Source organism: Oreochromis niloticus, linkage group LG22 (assembly GCF_001858045.2).
Source record: "Oreochromis niloticus isolate F11D_XX linkage group LG22, O_niloticus_UMD_NMBU, whole genome shotgun sequence".
Taxonomy (NCBI): domain Eukaryota; kingdom Metazoa; phylum Chordata; class Actinopteri; order Cichliformes; family Cichlidae; genus Oreochromis; species Oreochromis niloticus.
In genome coordinates this window covers 27,478,044-27,494,451 of record NC_031985.2, presented here as the reverse complement: position 1 = coordinate 27,494,451, position 16,408 = coordinate 27,478,044, and the positions used below count along the sequence as shown (strand labels likewise).

General features: G+C 40.5%; 1 protein-coding gene across 1 annotated transcript; it reads right to left on the bottom strand.

Annotated features, from left to right (window-relative positions):
* Positions 1-10,343: 10,343 nt before the first annotated feature.
* Positions 10,344-14,479, bottom strand: LOC100710910 (gap junction beta-4 protein-like). The gene is made up of 3 exons (XM_003460352.4): positions 14,423-14,479; positions 11,583-11,982; positions 10,344-11,338 (listed from the first exon to the last, which is right to left on the bottom strand). The coding sequence occupies exons 2-3, from the start codon at positions 11,970-11,972 to the stop codon at positions 10,916-10,918; spliced, it is 813 nt and encodes a 270-aa protein (XP_003460400.2). The 5' UTR covers positions 11,973-11,982; positions 14,423-14,479; the 3' UTR covers positions 10,344-10,915.
* Between the last annotated feature and the right edge of the window lie 1,929 nt (positions 14,480-16,408).

The following is a 16,408-nucleotide window of genomic DNA, read 5'->3' as shown; positions in this document are numbered from 1 at the left end:
GGATTGGCCAGATGCTGACCGATGTGTAAAAATCAGTCAGATATAAACCGAGTTTAGGTGTAGTTTATTTTCATTGTGCTGACTTTTTACAGTCAGTTACAATAACTCGTACTAGCTAGCATGACGGAGTTTCTATACAGCTGGGCAGGTGCTATGATGTTATGATAGTGATATGATATCGGTTTGGATATGTGGTGAGAGGGAAACATGAAGATGAAACAGGAGATGTCCTTACTGAATCATCAGAGTTGAACAGGTGATGGAGAAACAGGTTTACCTTTAAGGTGGCATGAATGAGTTGAAGGGAAGTTATGAACTGTTTCTGATGACAAATAACACCAGGATCCTTTTCTATGTAGCTGACAGCTGGTAACTGTGCAGGGGCGGGTCTAGCAATGTTTTGCCAGGGGGCCAGGTAGGGCATTACCAGGGAAAGGGGGGCACAAAGAAATACTTTTCATTCTTATTCTCATTTAAAATGTCTAGCTTTTAATAAATAATTATCTGAGTCTTACAACCAAAGTTTTTATCTGATGTAAAATGTATAGAAATCATACATATACCAACAAGACATCACTGTCACAACAGCATTTGTTTTCATTCAATTCAATTTTATTTATATAGCGCCAAATCACAACAAAAGTCGCCTCAAGGCGCTTTATATTGTACAATAGATCGCACACTAATAAATGCAGAGAAAACCCCAACAATCATATCATATGACCCCCTATGAGCAAGCACTTTGGCAACAGTGGGAAGGAAAAACTCCCTTTTAACAGGAAGAAACCTCCGGCAGAACCAAAGGCTTTATGGCTTTTCCTATAATACCTGGTGGGCCGGTCTCTAGTCAAAATGCCCTGGTCAATTTTTTGTCCCAGTCCAGCCCTCATACCGACCCAGTTCTGGTAATTTTTCTTATGCAGATGAGGCATTATTTCTGTACCATTATTTAATTCCAGAGGTTTTGAAGTTATTTTTTTTTTTTTTTGCACTTGTTGACTTGTAAAAGCCTATATGACATTTTATTTCACAATTCATTAACCGCACAGAGAAGGCATCGTTTAAATATGTTTCTTTAAACAAGTTCGTCATGACTGAGCTAAGTGTCCTCTTTTTTGGAAATCAAAATACGGTCACCCTAGGTATGCTTATGACTCATGAGATTTGAGAAATAATTTGCTTTCGTTTCAGACATCCATGATAGAAAATAAAAGACAAAGTGTCTTTCCAAGCCTGTAGAAATACTTCTAATCTGGAACATTGCCAGCGATGCTCTGCATTTTTACAATTTCTTCTCAACTGTATGAGTACCTCATTTAGCCAGGGCATAGGGTTCCTTTTATGACATTTTAACTTCTTCACAGGAGCAACAGAGTCCAATAGTTCAAGAAGTGCATTATTAAATTTCACAGTCAGTGTCCACACATAATTCATAGATAAAAATGGGATCCAACAGGTAAGTGTAAATTAACTCTAAGCAATCTTTTAGGGCTAATGTGACATAATGAGCTGAGAGGCAATTTTCCCCTCTCAGAAGCTGGAGATTTACGAATTAAAATATCAAATAAAATTGCAATGGTCTAAAATAGGTAAAACACAAGTTTCAGTCACCGATACATTCAGTACATAACCCAAGACAAGGTCTAGGGTGTGGCCCTTACGTGTTGGCCCAGACACAAATTGTGTGAAATTTAGGGAATCAATTTTATTCAAGAAATCTTTGACCAGGGGTTTATTCTCGCAACACAGATGAATATTAAAATCTCCCACTATAAGAATCCTTTCATAGTGAGCGATAAAACATGACGAGAAGTCTGAAAATTCAAAAATGAGCAAGTCATTGTATTTAGGTGGACGATAGATGACTATAATTAGAACCACAGGACAGCTTAAAGTCAGGAGTTGGGACTCAAATGAAATAAAAACACCAGAACTTTGTTTTAAATGCAAACCGATACAGTCTTTGATGATAGAGGCTACCCCGCCCCCTCTCCCAGACAATCTGGGGTGAGCTGAAGTAACTCTTGATTCTTCAATCAATTAAGAATCACATTAATAACAGAATTTCTTTCCTGACATTCTGTATGTCACATCAACACCATTGTACACTTAAAGTAGTTCCACACTGTGCTTCCTCACTTCACTATTCTCTTACCACCATTTGTTCATCTCCAATCATCCTCACAATCTAAGCTCCCACATACAAAAGATAACAACAATGATACAAAGGAAAGACCTTTTCCAGAATATCAAATTATGCATGGCAAAATGAAACAGCATTACGTGTTCCCATTCATGGGAAATTGTTGTCAGTCATTTCCAGTCAGGGTCAAGGTTTAAAGAGTCATCGTTCCATCACTGATCTCTCTCTGCGCTGTCACTCAGTTGGAGCTTGGCATGCTCTCTTCATCCCTCAGTTTCCATTCCAAAGCAGCTGTAGGTTGAATTTTACTGTAGGTGTTTTTCTTGGAATGCTGTGTTCTTTTCCCTCCATGCATAACGCCCCTTGTTTTGTCCAAATAACTCAATTTTAGTTTCATCAGTCCACAGCACCTTATTCCAGAATGAAGCTGGCTTGTCCAAATGTGCTTTAGCATACCTCAAGCACCTCTGTTTGTGCTGTGGGCGGAGAAAAGGCTTCCTCTGCATCACTCTCACATACAGCATCTCCTTGTGTAAAGTGCGCCGAATGGTTGAACGATGCACAGTGACTCCATTTGTTGCAAGATGATGTTGTAGGTCTTGGTGCTGGTCTGTGGGTTGACTCTGACTGTTCTCACCATTCGTCGCTTCTGTCTATTCGAGATTTTCCTTGGTCTGCCACTTCGAGCCTTAACTTGAACTGAGCCTGTGGTCTTCCATTTTCTCAATATGTTCCTAACTGTGGAAACAGACAGCTTAAACCTCTGAGACAGCTTTCTGTATCCTCCCCCTAAACCATGATGGTGAACAATCTTTGTCTTCAGGTCATTTGAGAGTTGTTTTGAGACCCCGTGTTGCTACTCTTCAGAGAAAATTAAAAGAGGAGGGAAACTTACAACTGACCCCCTTAAATACTCTTTCTCATTATTGGATTCACCTGTGTATGTAGGTCAGGGGTCACTGAGCTTACCAAGCCAATTTGAGTTCCAATAATTAGTTCTAAAGGTTTTGGAATCAATAAAATGACAACAGTGCCCAAATTTATGCACCTGCCTGATTTTGTTTAAACAATTATTGCAAACTTTCTGTAAATCCAATAAACTTCATTTCACTTCTCAAATATCACTGTGTGTGTCTCCTATATGATATATTTAACTGACATTTTTTATTGTAACAACCAACGATTTAAACAGGGAAATAATGACTATTAACAAGGTTGCCCAAACTTTTGCATCCCACTGTACATCCACCCTTTTCCCTTTCTGGGTGGAGTAACTGCAATATTAAGTATCAGTGTCAAGTCAGTCAAACATTTGTCCCCATTGTCAGTCCAGTCAGACCCCCATGTTTATTGCTGATAGCAGAACTTCTCATGCCGCATACTTAAGTTTCTATTGCCAGCAATATGACGTCATTTCAAAAAAGCAAAAGAAGATTTTAGAATGGATTACCTCGCTGAATCCTTTTAGACAAGGGACTTACTGTCTTATCATGTCCCATATAGGTGACTTTCTCCAAAGCCAATCGTAATGTGGAGAAGCTCACTTTGTGATCGTTTTCGGCAAAAACATTGTATAGCGCTTTCAGTTCCATCATGCAGGCCTGCTTAAAGGACAGCAGATTATCAAACTAAACTCTAAGTACACTGTTAAAATAAAAATATGAAGGCCTAGTTTAGGACATGTCCAAACATACTCTGCTTCTTAAATGGATAAATCAAACCAAAACTAATTGGCAGGTTCAGCTTGGTAACAAAAAGAAAATGCATCAGCCAAGTAAATCCCAAATAACTTTCATCCACCAGCCACACACTTCACACAATGCAAATTTTCTATTAGATAATGAGTTTTTTCCCCATATAACCAGCTGTGTGCCATGGTAAAACCTCCCCCACACATCAGAAACAAGAACCTCAATAATCTATTAGAGTCTCATCATTTATTTAAGCCCTCTATAACATTCTGTTCACCCCTGCTATATTTCAGTCATCTTTCCCCAATATAATACTAGTCCACTAGTTTATATATCACTTCTCATCCCACTAAGTGAACTGGACAAGATGATAAAAACAGAAACGCATGCTTAAGATGTTATCTGGTCTTCATGAGCTTCATTGCATGTTTTCATGTGTTAGTAGGATTAATGCATGTCGTACTTGTGTGTGTAATATTTGTGTACCTCTCCTCTTTGCGGTGCTGTACTGGAAATTTCTTTATTTCATGTATTGATCACATATTTTAATCATATCACTTTAGTATAGCAAAATCACTCCTGACACCTCTTTGTATATATGCATGTGGAATGTTCTCACAAGTGGGCCTCAGGTTTTATTACACCTCACTGTGGATGCAATGTAGAGTTGAAGATCTCCAGAACATCCTGCTCTTAGGGAGGTGATGGGTGGTCGTAACTTTTCTTAGAGTGGGAGAGCTACAAGGATGAGCTGGATTGAAGGTATAGAGATTTATGATGTGCTGTGGAAGTGCTGTGGAAATGTTCTGGGAAGGTATAAAATGGTTCAGGGCGGTGTCCTTCCTCAGAAATTGTTTGGTGTCTGACCTGAACATTTTCTCCACTGCAGTGTTTTTCTTTTCTTTTTTAATAAACCTCACTTCAAAAGACACGCTCGCCTGGTGGTTGCAGTTTTATTCAAGATTTTCCATAACAGGTGCTCCAGACACTTTCTCAATTCTCCACTCCAAGGCAGTCGGTTTTTCTCCCCAGCTTCCTAAACCCAATTTGATTTCCCACACTAAACAACCTTCTTCCATGCGTCCTCCCTCTCCTCCTTCCACTGTGGTGTCCTCTCCCCCACTCTTCAGCAGTAGAGTGGCAGTCAGTTCTCTTCAGCTTTGTCCTGTGTTTTTCCACTATCTCTTCCATTGCCATTTTACTCCAAACGTGGCAAATGTCAAACTCAGACAGTCATCCCAAGGTCCATTCACACACAGAGAAGTTGCAGCTTGTTGGAAATGCATCTCTATCCATCCAGTTATGATGATGGTGTTTTCTCCATGCTGATGCTGTATGCTGCACATACTGCTTCTGCTGGACCTCTCACTGCTCAGGTTACTGCTGTTCTCTCTTGATCTGCCATGCTGTTGCTTTGGAACTGCATTTCTTGTCTTCAGGGAGAGGTTAGCTTCCTTGGAGCTTGCTCTTCAGGATGAGGAACACATGGAAGTGAAGCTGTAAAACAATTCAGCCAAAACTCGGCCTGGGTGTTTCTAATGATGTTAACCTATTATTTTGCTCCGACCACTGCACGTGGAGATTGATCCAGGTCCGTTTCCCACCTGCAACTGACACACTCAGACATTTTGATCATTTTCCTCACTGCTTGCACAACACATATCCCTTCTTGTTTTTGAATTCTCCTTTCTTAAAACCCAGAAAGTGAGATTTTAGTTGTTCTACGCTGAGAAACACAAACCCTCTTCATATTATTATTACTTATTTTCATCAACAATACTCCTATTTTGTTTCTTTTGTGTCCACTAAGCTGGTGACCCACAGCATCACCCTCTCCCCCAGTTGGAGACAATTCCCCTCTCACACACATTTCCCTTTTTTTCTTTTTCCTTTCCCCCATTGGGTTTTTTTTCATTTTCATTGTTTTTACCCCATTGTTTTACACCCGCAAATCAACCTGTTAACTCACTTTTCCAACATTTCTTTTCCTTTCTCCCCAACTGCTCTTCCACTTTTCAACTGGTTCATGCTGAGTGAACCCTTTCCAACAACTCTTCTATCTTCTCTGACATCTTACAACATACTTTACCCACACTTCTTATCATACAGTCACACAGGAGTTTCTTGTCCAGTCATCGAGTGTAGAGCTTGCCCTCAGCCGCCTCTCCAGCCACTAATTTGGCTCAGTCGCCAATCTGGCTCCGCTAGCTGCTCCTGGAATCTAGATTCTCTCTTAGTGCACAAGACATCTCTCATGAGGTACCTTGACTTCTATGGACCAAGGAATGAACACTGCCACCCTTAGTCTCCTTGAAAAACGTTAGGGTTGTCACTCCATGATTCAACATGAAGACTCCTTCAAGGCCCTCAGCCCCGAGGGTCACCCTTCTTAGGCAGACACAGAAAACTCCTCGTGACCTGTATATACAGGGAGTGCAGAATTATTAGGCAAATGAGTATTTTGTCCACATCATCCTCTTCATGCATGTTGTCTTACTCCAAGCTGTATAGGCTTGAAAGCCTACTACCAATTAAGCATATTAGTTGATGTGCATCTCTGTAATGAGAAGGGGTGTGGTCTAATGACATCAACACCCTATATCAGGTGTGCATAATTATTAGGCAACTTCCTTTCCTTTGGCAAAATGGGTCAAAAGAAGGACTTGACAGGCTCAGAAAAGTCAAAAATAGTGAGATATCTTGCAGAGGGATGCAGCAGTCTTAAAATTGCAAAGCTTCTGAAGCGTGATCATCGAACAATCAAGCGTTTCATTCAAAATAGTCAACAGGGTCGCAAGAAGCGTGTGGAAAAACCAAGGCGCAAAATAACTGCCCATGAACTGAGAAAAGTCAAGCGTGCAGCTGCCAAGATGCCACTTGCCACCAGTTTGGCCATATTTCAGAGCTGCAACATCACTGGAGTGCCCAAAAGCACAAGGTGTGCAATACTCAGAGACATGGCCAAGGTAAGAAAGGCTGAAAGACGACCACCACTGAACAAGACACACAAGCTGAAACGTCAAGACTGGGCCAAGAAATATCTCAAGACTGATTTTTCTAAGGTTTTATGGACTGATGAAATGAGAGTGAGTCTTGATGGGCCAGATGGATGGGCCCGTGGCTGGATTGGTAAAGGGCAGAGAGCTCCAGTCCGACTCAGACGCCAGCAAGGTGGAGGTGGAGTACTGGTTTGGGCTGGTATCATCAAAGATGAGCTTGTGGGGCCTTTTCGGGTTGAGGATGGAGTCAAGCTCAACTCCCAGTCCTACTGCCAGTTTCTGGAAGACACCTTCTTCAAGCAGTGGTACAGGAAGAAGTCTGCATCCTTCAAGAAAAACATGATTTTCATGCAGGACAATGCTCCATCACACGCGTCCAAGTACTCCACAGCGTGGCTGGCAAGAAAGGGTATAAAAGAAGAAAAACTAATGACATGGCCTCCTTGTTCACCTGATCTGAACCCCATTGAGAACCTGTGGTCCATCATCAAATGTGAGATTTACAAGGAGGGAAAACAGTACACCTCTCTGAACAGTGTCTGGGAGGCTGTGGTTGCTGCTGCACACAATGTTGATGGTGAACAGATCAAAACACTGACAGAATCCATGGATGGCAGGCTTTTGAGTGTCCTTGCAAAGAAAGGTGGCTATATTGGTCGCTGATTTGTTTTTGTTTTGTTTTTGAATGTCAGAAATGTATATTTGTGAATGTGGAGATGTTATATTGGTTTCACTGGTAAAAATAAATAATTGAAATGGGTATATATTTGTTTTTTGTTAAGTTGCCTAATAATTATGCACGGTAATAGTCACCTGCACACACAGATATCCCCCTAAAATAGCTAAAACTAAAAACAAACTAAAAACTACTTCCAAAAACATTCAGCTTTGATATTAATAAATTTTTTGGGTTCATTGAGAACATGGTTGTTATTCAATAATAAAATTATTCCTCAAAAATACAACTTGCCTAATAATTCTGCACTCCCTGTAGAATAATTTTGCTGCTTTAAAATCAGCATTTTGTCTTATTTAAAATATAAATCTAATATAATCTGTTTCTTAATGTATGTTCTTTAAAATACAATGTGTTTTTTAAATATTATAATTATAATAATCCATTATTATGTGGACATGCATATTAGATCGTTTTTAGTGAAATATAAGCCCTCCAGAAAGGCAGGAAAAGCCCTGTAACTTACTTTAAAACTAAATATGTTCCCTAAAACGGTGGACAGAGCTACAGACCCATGACACCATTACCCAGTTAGCCAGCAGCTATGACCAGCACTACTTGTGCAGTTAATAAAAGGACAGGTAATGTTTGTCGCGCTGTTACACACACAACACGCTCATTTGTTTCAGTTCGTCAGTTGCCACAAGACAGCTTACCAACGTGTACGTAATAAGCTAACACTCCTGTGTGCTTTAGACTACAGTGTGCGCTGTACACCTACTTACTGGTTTTTTCGCATCAGTCTGTGTCTCTGAGTTAATTTGTGTTTCTCCTACAGCTCCGGACCGCAAAAAATGCGCGTGCTCTTTGTGAGCTCGTTCCCGGCTCGTAACCATCGCGTTCTGCCGTCAAGGGCGATCATTGGTTAATGGTGATCATGTGACTGATGCAAGCCAGATCCTTTTATTTAGCAAAACCGTGATTAATAGTTAAATATTATTGTTGAGGGGCACAGACAGGACTCCGCACGCACACACACACACATTTAAAAAAAAATAATTAAAATTTTTTAAAAAATTGCCTCAACAAAAGGGCACTTTGGGCACCCATCAGGAAAGGGGCGGGTGGTCAAGCCCCCCCCCCCTCCCCCGCACGTGCCTGCTTCACACAGACACTGCAATCAGGAAAGCTTGCCAGCGACTCTACTGTCTGAGGAGGCTGAGGAAGTTTGGCATGATCGCCAAATTTCTACAGGTGTGCAATTGAGAGCTTGCTGACGAGCTGCATAACAGTTTGGTATGGAAGCTGCTCTGCCAGTAGCTAAAAAATCACTGCAGAGGGCGGTGAAAGCAGCAGAGGACATCTCTGGCATGAGGCTTCCTACCATTCAGGACATTTATCTTCAACGGTGCCTCCGCAAAGCACACAGCATCATCAAGGACCACAGCCACAGCTGTTTTCCTTGTTACCATCTGGCAGACGTTACAATCCACATAGCAAAATTGGTATGGCCCAGATCTGGTCCACACAATGTGCTTACACATGGCCCACATACCGCAAAGAATGACGGCACTTTGGTGGCCCAGATTTGGTTTGCCAGAGGTGGCCCACACATGGGCCAGCACAAGGCCAGTTGCAGACACACTGCTGGCCCAGTGCTGGCCCAGAACAGTTTCAGCTCTGACCCCAGATGTCAGCCTAATGTGTACATGTGCTGGAACATAATAGTGCAAAAATAACATGACGAAACTCTGTTCAGAGAGTGAATGGACTGATTCGCTTTTCTACTCTCCTGGATTACTCAAAGTGCTCTATACAACATGCCCCAATCACACACTTTCTCTAAACTGAGTGCTTCCTAACTACACTCATACACATTCACACTCTTGACATGCAGACTGGAGGAGCCAGGGATTGAACCACTAACCTTCCGATCAGTTGGTGACCTGCTCTACCTCCTGAGGTACAGCCACCCAGTGGTAAACATGAGTAAACCCTCACTAGCTTTTGGATATAGTGTACACTGACAAACCTGTCAAAAGATGTGCTAGCTCAATGCTGGATCCGGGCCAGACCTGTTTTCTATGAGCCTGGGCCACATAAACCAAACCACAATCAAGCCAGATGTGGCATGCCATCACATAAACAGTGTCATCTATGCCAGGCCTGGCCCATATCTGGGTGACATACCACTTATCATGCCAGAAGTCAGCCAGCAGTGCTAGCTTGACACCAGATCCGGCCCAGACCTGTCTGCTATGTGGGAAGAGTCTGTCTGCTTGGACTACAAGACTTAAAACAGTTTTTACCACCAAGCCATATGACACCTCAACCACAATACTTAAACACACACACCAGACTCCACAGGATGCACACAGAAGCTGTCCTACAGTCTCACAGGCACACACTACACTCTGCACTGGTCACTTCATTTTTATTAGTATTGAAATAAAAATAAAAACTGTTACTCCGTGCAATACTGTACTAACTGCCACTCAAAAATTGTGTACTGCTCAGTTTGTGCTGCTGCTCACACCTGCCACTTTATCTCGTGTGCAATATATTTTTCGCTATATTTTATAAATATTTTGTGTTTCTTTACTAGTTTTACTCTACTATACTGCTGAATGACTTGTCTTCTGCTTGTCAAATACATTTCATTGCAATGTTGACCCTGTGCTAACTTATATGACAAATAAAAGTGAATCTGAATCTAACTGGCCTGGTAACTGTTTGATAATTGTACAATGCTTGAAAAAAAGAGAGACATACACAAAAATATTTTAACAGTGAAACAACTTTATATATATTGCAACAATAAATACCTCATTTAAAACAAACTAATACAGATATAGTCATACTTCAATTTGGTCAAGAAATTTTTGTGGGTGTAAACAACGGTATGTGTCATTTTTTCAATGTAATGAATTCATTCATATCTGCACCTTCATCTCCATCTCCACTTAATGTGTTCAAGAAAGTGCTGTGCTTGGTCAATATTTATTTTCAGGTAAAGGGATTCACCATCTGTTCTGTATCTAGATGAGTTTAGTACCGTTAACCTTTTAAAATGTTCAAGTTTTATCCATTAGAAGTACCATATCCAACAGCTTATCAGAATTTACTATTGGCCATTGATGGACAGACTACATAAAAGCATGAATACAGACACACACTCATACACACATAGAACATAATTAGAGAAAAAAAAGGTTCCTCTTTGACACACAATTTTACTGTTGATTTCCATGTAGAATTTCATTTAACATGGTAATATTTACAAATCGCTAGGTATTTCTTTTCTTTTCTGTGAGCAACAGTTCTGCAAGCAGTCGGAAGCATGCATTTGCTTACAGTGGCACCTAGAGTTATTCAATTAGTTTGTCAGAGTCTGAGCAACATGATTCTAATTTCTTAGTTGTTGTGTTCTTGGTCTTGAACTCTGGTTCTGGATAGAGACTGTTGGATCCACTCTCAAAGATGATCTAGACTTGTACCTTGAATGAGTTCCTGACAATGAGTTCAACTCTTGCATCTCTACGAATGCCTTCCTCTCTGCATATATATTCCTCTTGATTAGATTCGTAATGCGCTTGCAGATGAGGTAAACCATCTCAAAGATACACATCAAGATGCAGACAGCAGAGGACACCACCATGAAGAGAGTGAAGATCTTCTTCTCTGTGGGGCGGGATATGTAACAGTCCACCGTGTATGGGCAAGGCTCCAGGGAACACTTGGACAAACGTGGTAAGTCAAACCCCTCATGGATGTTGTAAAGGATGTAGAGGAAACCAGCATCAAAGCTTACCTTTAAAATCAGGCTCACCTATAAGAAGACAAATGAGTGTTAAAGTAGCAAAAATCCAAGACATTTCTCCATTGATAATGGCTGTGTTTAACAGGATTGATTTTAAAGGTTCAATAATTGCTGTAACTTATCCCAACCTCTTGTCCAAGCTCTTATTATGATGTTTAGCCAGTTAAAAAAATAATAAAATAAGTGTCCCCCATGTAAAAAAAGTTCACACACAATAATACTGAAATTAAACTTAAGCACCCTTGAGTCTTACCAAGTATGTCCACCACAGCCCTCCACGTTTCTTCCCAGGGCGGGCATACAGGCGTTGACCCTTGTGGGTGGTGCTGAACTTAAACTCCTTCATCTCTCGATATTTGACATGGGCAACAACCATCAGCGACGGGGAAATGATGAAGATGAGCTGCAGGGCCCACAGGCTGATGTGGGAGATGGGGAATAAGTAGTCGTAGCACACGTTGGTGCAGCCTGGCTGTTTAGTGTTGCATTCAAACTCTTTCATTTCCTCAGCCCACACCCGCTGAGCTGCCACCACAAACACCATCACCCGGAAGATGAACACCACTGCGAGCCAGGCCCGGCTGAACACTGTGGAGTACTTGTTGACCCCACTGATGAGGGCCTGCAGCCAATTCCAATTCATGACAGATGCCCTACAAGGGCAGAAAGGTCTATTAACACATAGTGAATGAGAAAGGTGACTGGAAAGGAAAAACTCAATGCATCATAGGAATCACCCGGCAGCCTACGTCTATTGCAGCATAACTAAGGGAGGATTCAGAGTCACCTGGTCCAGCCCTAACTATATGCTTTACCAAAAAGGAAAGTTTTAAGCCTAATCTTAAAAGTAGACATAGTCTCTGTCTCTCGAATCCAAACAGGAAGCTGGTTCCACAGAAGAGGGGCCTGAAAACTGAAGGCTCTCCCTCCCATTCTACTTTTAAATACTCTGGAAATCAAGTAACCCTTCAGTCTGAGAGCGAAGTGATCTATTGAGGTGATGTGGTACTATGAGATCTTTAAGATAAGATGTAGCCTGATTATTCAAGACCTTGTGTGTTAAGAGAAGGATTTTTAATTTATTTCTGGATTTATTTATTTCTGTTCATTGGCTCCTTTTTTCTTTATCAAGGTAGTCCAGCCTAGAAGTAATAAATGCATGAACTTTCAGTTTCACTCTGAGACATGATGTTTCTAAATTTAGAGATATTGGTTAAAAGCAAGAAACCAGTCCTACATAATTAATTAATATGCGCACTGAAGAACTCAAAGATGTCTCCAAGATTTCTCACAGTGTTACTGGAAATCAAGGTAATGCCATCCAGAGTAAGTATTGTAACAGCAGTCTGGCGAGGCGGGAGCGGCTAGCAGGTCCAGCAGGCATGTGGTGTGGAGGTTAGTTGAAATACCCGAAGCCAGTCGGTTAAATCCAATAACAGACCTTTATTCATTGACAGCAACATAAGACCATACAAGCCTGGTCTCCATGGCTCTACTCTGTCCGTACATACATGTGCGGGGATTGGTAGTCGCCGTCGCCAGTTGGTCACAACGGTAAGGTTTTCCTTTTAGAGAAAAGAACATGAGCAGCATGGAATGGCTGCCGCTAACAACAGCACACCCACTAGGAGACTCCCACAACTACTACAATAGTAGGGCAACCCCCTCTAGTGGTGCTATAACCCAAAAGGGTTGTTACAGTATCCAGTTGGATACATATTTCAAAGGTTTTTAGGGCTGATACAATAGACATATTAAGGTTAGTAGTCTCTGAGTTCAAGCTGATATAAAGCCTCAGAAGTCATTGTTGTATTGCTTTCAGTGGGTGTGCCACTGTGTATGAATGTATTTGTCTGAGTAATTCCACAACAGTACCTACGTAGCCACTGCAATTTTTCTCTAGTATTGTTTCCCAAAACTAACGCATACAATCACAAACAAGAACAAGCAATCAAGCTGCTGTGACCAATAATATGTCATTGTTATTCATCGTTATTCTTTTGCTTTTGCTTTTTAAATCCACCTGTCATGAGTAAGTGAGTCACCATCAAAGCTTCTCCTTGTGGGAAGAACCAAACCCACACCTGCAACATCATAAGTCAGCTGTTTGAAAGGACATCTTTGTTTTTCTATAATTTTAGTTAAAATATGAACATATGCATTTAACTGTGCAGACTTTAAAGTTGTATGTGTTATGGAAAACATACACAGTTTGTGTGTTTGTCAAACACAGTTTGAACAACTGAGACTCAGATGTTCTGCAGCTATCAGAACGATTCTTAAAGGAAATCTTCTGGGATCATCTTAAAAAAAAGAGCTACAGATGCTTAAAGGATCTATAAACACACAGCCTACCGCCATCGTGCAGTTGCTATTCATTACTATTCACAAATGTAAAAGGCATGTGATTTTTGTTCATACAAAATGCACTGCAGTGTTTCTCAGTGAATAAACAAACCCTCAGAGAGAAGAGCATATATTGTCTAATGGGAGGTGACCACAATTTGTTTTTCTGTTTTCTTTAGATGCAATGTTGCTCTCTCTTTTATATAGCTTTCTTTTTGCATATGTTTCTCTTTCACTTCATTGTGACAATGGAGACAGCTTTCTCAGGTTGTCCCTGTCTTAATTAAATGTCTTAAAGAGACTAGGATAAATCCATACATAACATCCATAAACATAACAAAGATTACACTACACTTTTCAGTACATCAATAATACATTGTCTGTATGAGTCAAAGCTCCTGGCTAACAAGGTGAGGCGGAAGTTCTATTGTGTGGCTTTTGTCTTTTGTTTTCCCCTCTTCATTCCACCACAGCTCTTTCTTAGTTTTCCTGACATTCACAAATCTTGCCTTTCTAAAAAAAATAACCCTTCAACATGACTTTCTTCCATTTTTCAAGGTAGCATGAATCATCCGGAGGAATAAAGCACAAGTAATCCAGGTGTAGTTTTATTTGCACTGCTTCCAGTTATCTCTCTTTACAAATCTTATTCTGAACTTAAAACAGAACTCAGCAATTCGTCTACATAACACCTGTTTCCTTGAATAATTAATTCGTGCAAATATAGACAAGTTTAAAGCACCTTACCCTGGGCGCAGGGAGCACCATTACATGAGTGCTGAGTGAATGTGATGTATCAGCTGCTCTTGACTCGATGCTCACTAATTCTGTCTCACCTGATCTTTTGAGGGGGCTGGCTTTAAGGTGTGGCCTTGCTGGTAAACATGAAGAACAAGAGGAGAATAGGAGGAGCATCGCCTAAAAAAAGTTGCATTCTCTCACTTGATGGTTTCAGTATGCATGTTGGGCATGAAAAAAAAAGCACTGCCCCATGGAAGTAACAGAGAGACAATGTCAGAGAAATGGAAGCGAAACCATGGAGAAGAAAGATAGCAGCACTAAGTCAGATAGGGCTGCCGCAAACGATTATTTTGATAGTCGACTAATCAGATCATGCATCCACTGAATGCATATAAAGATTGTCTTTATATTTCCGATCTTTTAGAACCTCATACTCCCTGTTGCAGCCTGGGATCATCTAATCAAAGGCTGTTGGTCGTCCCCCGAACAGGTTTTAAAACAGAGGTGATAGATCTTTTAGAGCGTTGGCCCCCAGGTTGTGGAATTCTCTCCCTCCATCTTTTCATTGCCTGGATTGTATTTATTCTTTTAAACATCATCTTAAGACTCATTTATTTAGACCAGCTTTCAACTAGATTTGTGCTGTATGTTTGATTGTGCTGTATTATGTTTATCTGTTTTATATTATTGTGAAGCACTTTGTGGTTTTTATCCTGTGAAGAGTGCTATATAAATCAATAAAGTGAAGTAAAGTAAAGGAGGTAAAATGGACAGCTTATTGCACCAGCATGCATCTGCTCTTATATAACTATCTTTAGTTTACAGCTTGAAGTGTTTAAGGTATGTGCTAACTAAAAATAAAGACAAGATGATAGTTTATTAAACTTTTAATGAAATTTGCAGATTGTCTCGGTGGAATGTAATAAACGCAACCGTCTGCTCCTTGCTATCTCACACCTCTGTTTAATCAGTTTTCTGTTTGACGCTTATTCTGCTGTGTGAAAACTATAACTTTAATCTCAGCCAAACTCAGGATTTACTCAGGAACAAATAAAACACTGATAGAAGCCAAACAATAACATTTTTAAGTTATCTAAGTGACTTATATATCATGTTTAACCTGAGTAGCAAAAGACCGCAGGGGTCTGAAAACAATGTGGCGGGAGTCTGGTATTCTCGCCAGCTCTAGTGAGCCTCGACCACCCGTTCAGCTTCGAGCTGGTGGGTAACAGACATCTCCGAAAACATCAGAGCACTTTTGCAAACATGTGATGTCTTGATAAATCGAGCAGATATTTGAAGTTTACACAGCTACATTCTCACCTGAAAATATCTTACAAGTTTATTTGTGACCCAGAAAGAGTAATATTAAAACAAAGTAGCTGCCGCCATTGTTAGAAACTCGCTGGGCTGTGCTATGAAAGTCTGAGCTGTCAAATTTGAACAGCAGCTAGTTGACATACTTTCTGTAAGTTGCGACACCGTGTTGAATAAAAGTTTTGAGTTATGCTTATGACTCATAATGAGATTTGAGAAATAATTTGCTTTCGTTTCAGACATCAATGACTGAAAAATAGGCAAAGTGTCTTTCCAAGCCTGTCGAAATACTTCTAATCTCTCTCAGAAGCTGGAGATTTAGGAATTAAAATATCAAATCAAATTTCTAAATGGTCTAAAATAGGTAAAACACAAGTTTCAGTCACCGATACATTCTGTCCATAACTGAAGACAAGGTCTAGGGTGTGGCCCTTACGTGTTGGCCCAGCCACAAATTGTGTGAAATTTAGGGAATCAATTTTATTCAAGAAATCTTTGACCAGGGGTTTATTCTCACAACATAGATGAATATTAAACCCCCCCACTATAAGAATCCTTTCATAGTGAGCGATAAAACATGTCAAGAAGTCTCAAAATCCCGAAATGAACAAGTCATTGTATTTAGGTGGACGATAAATGACTATAATTAGAACCACGGGACAGATTAAAGTCAGG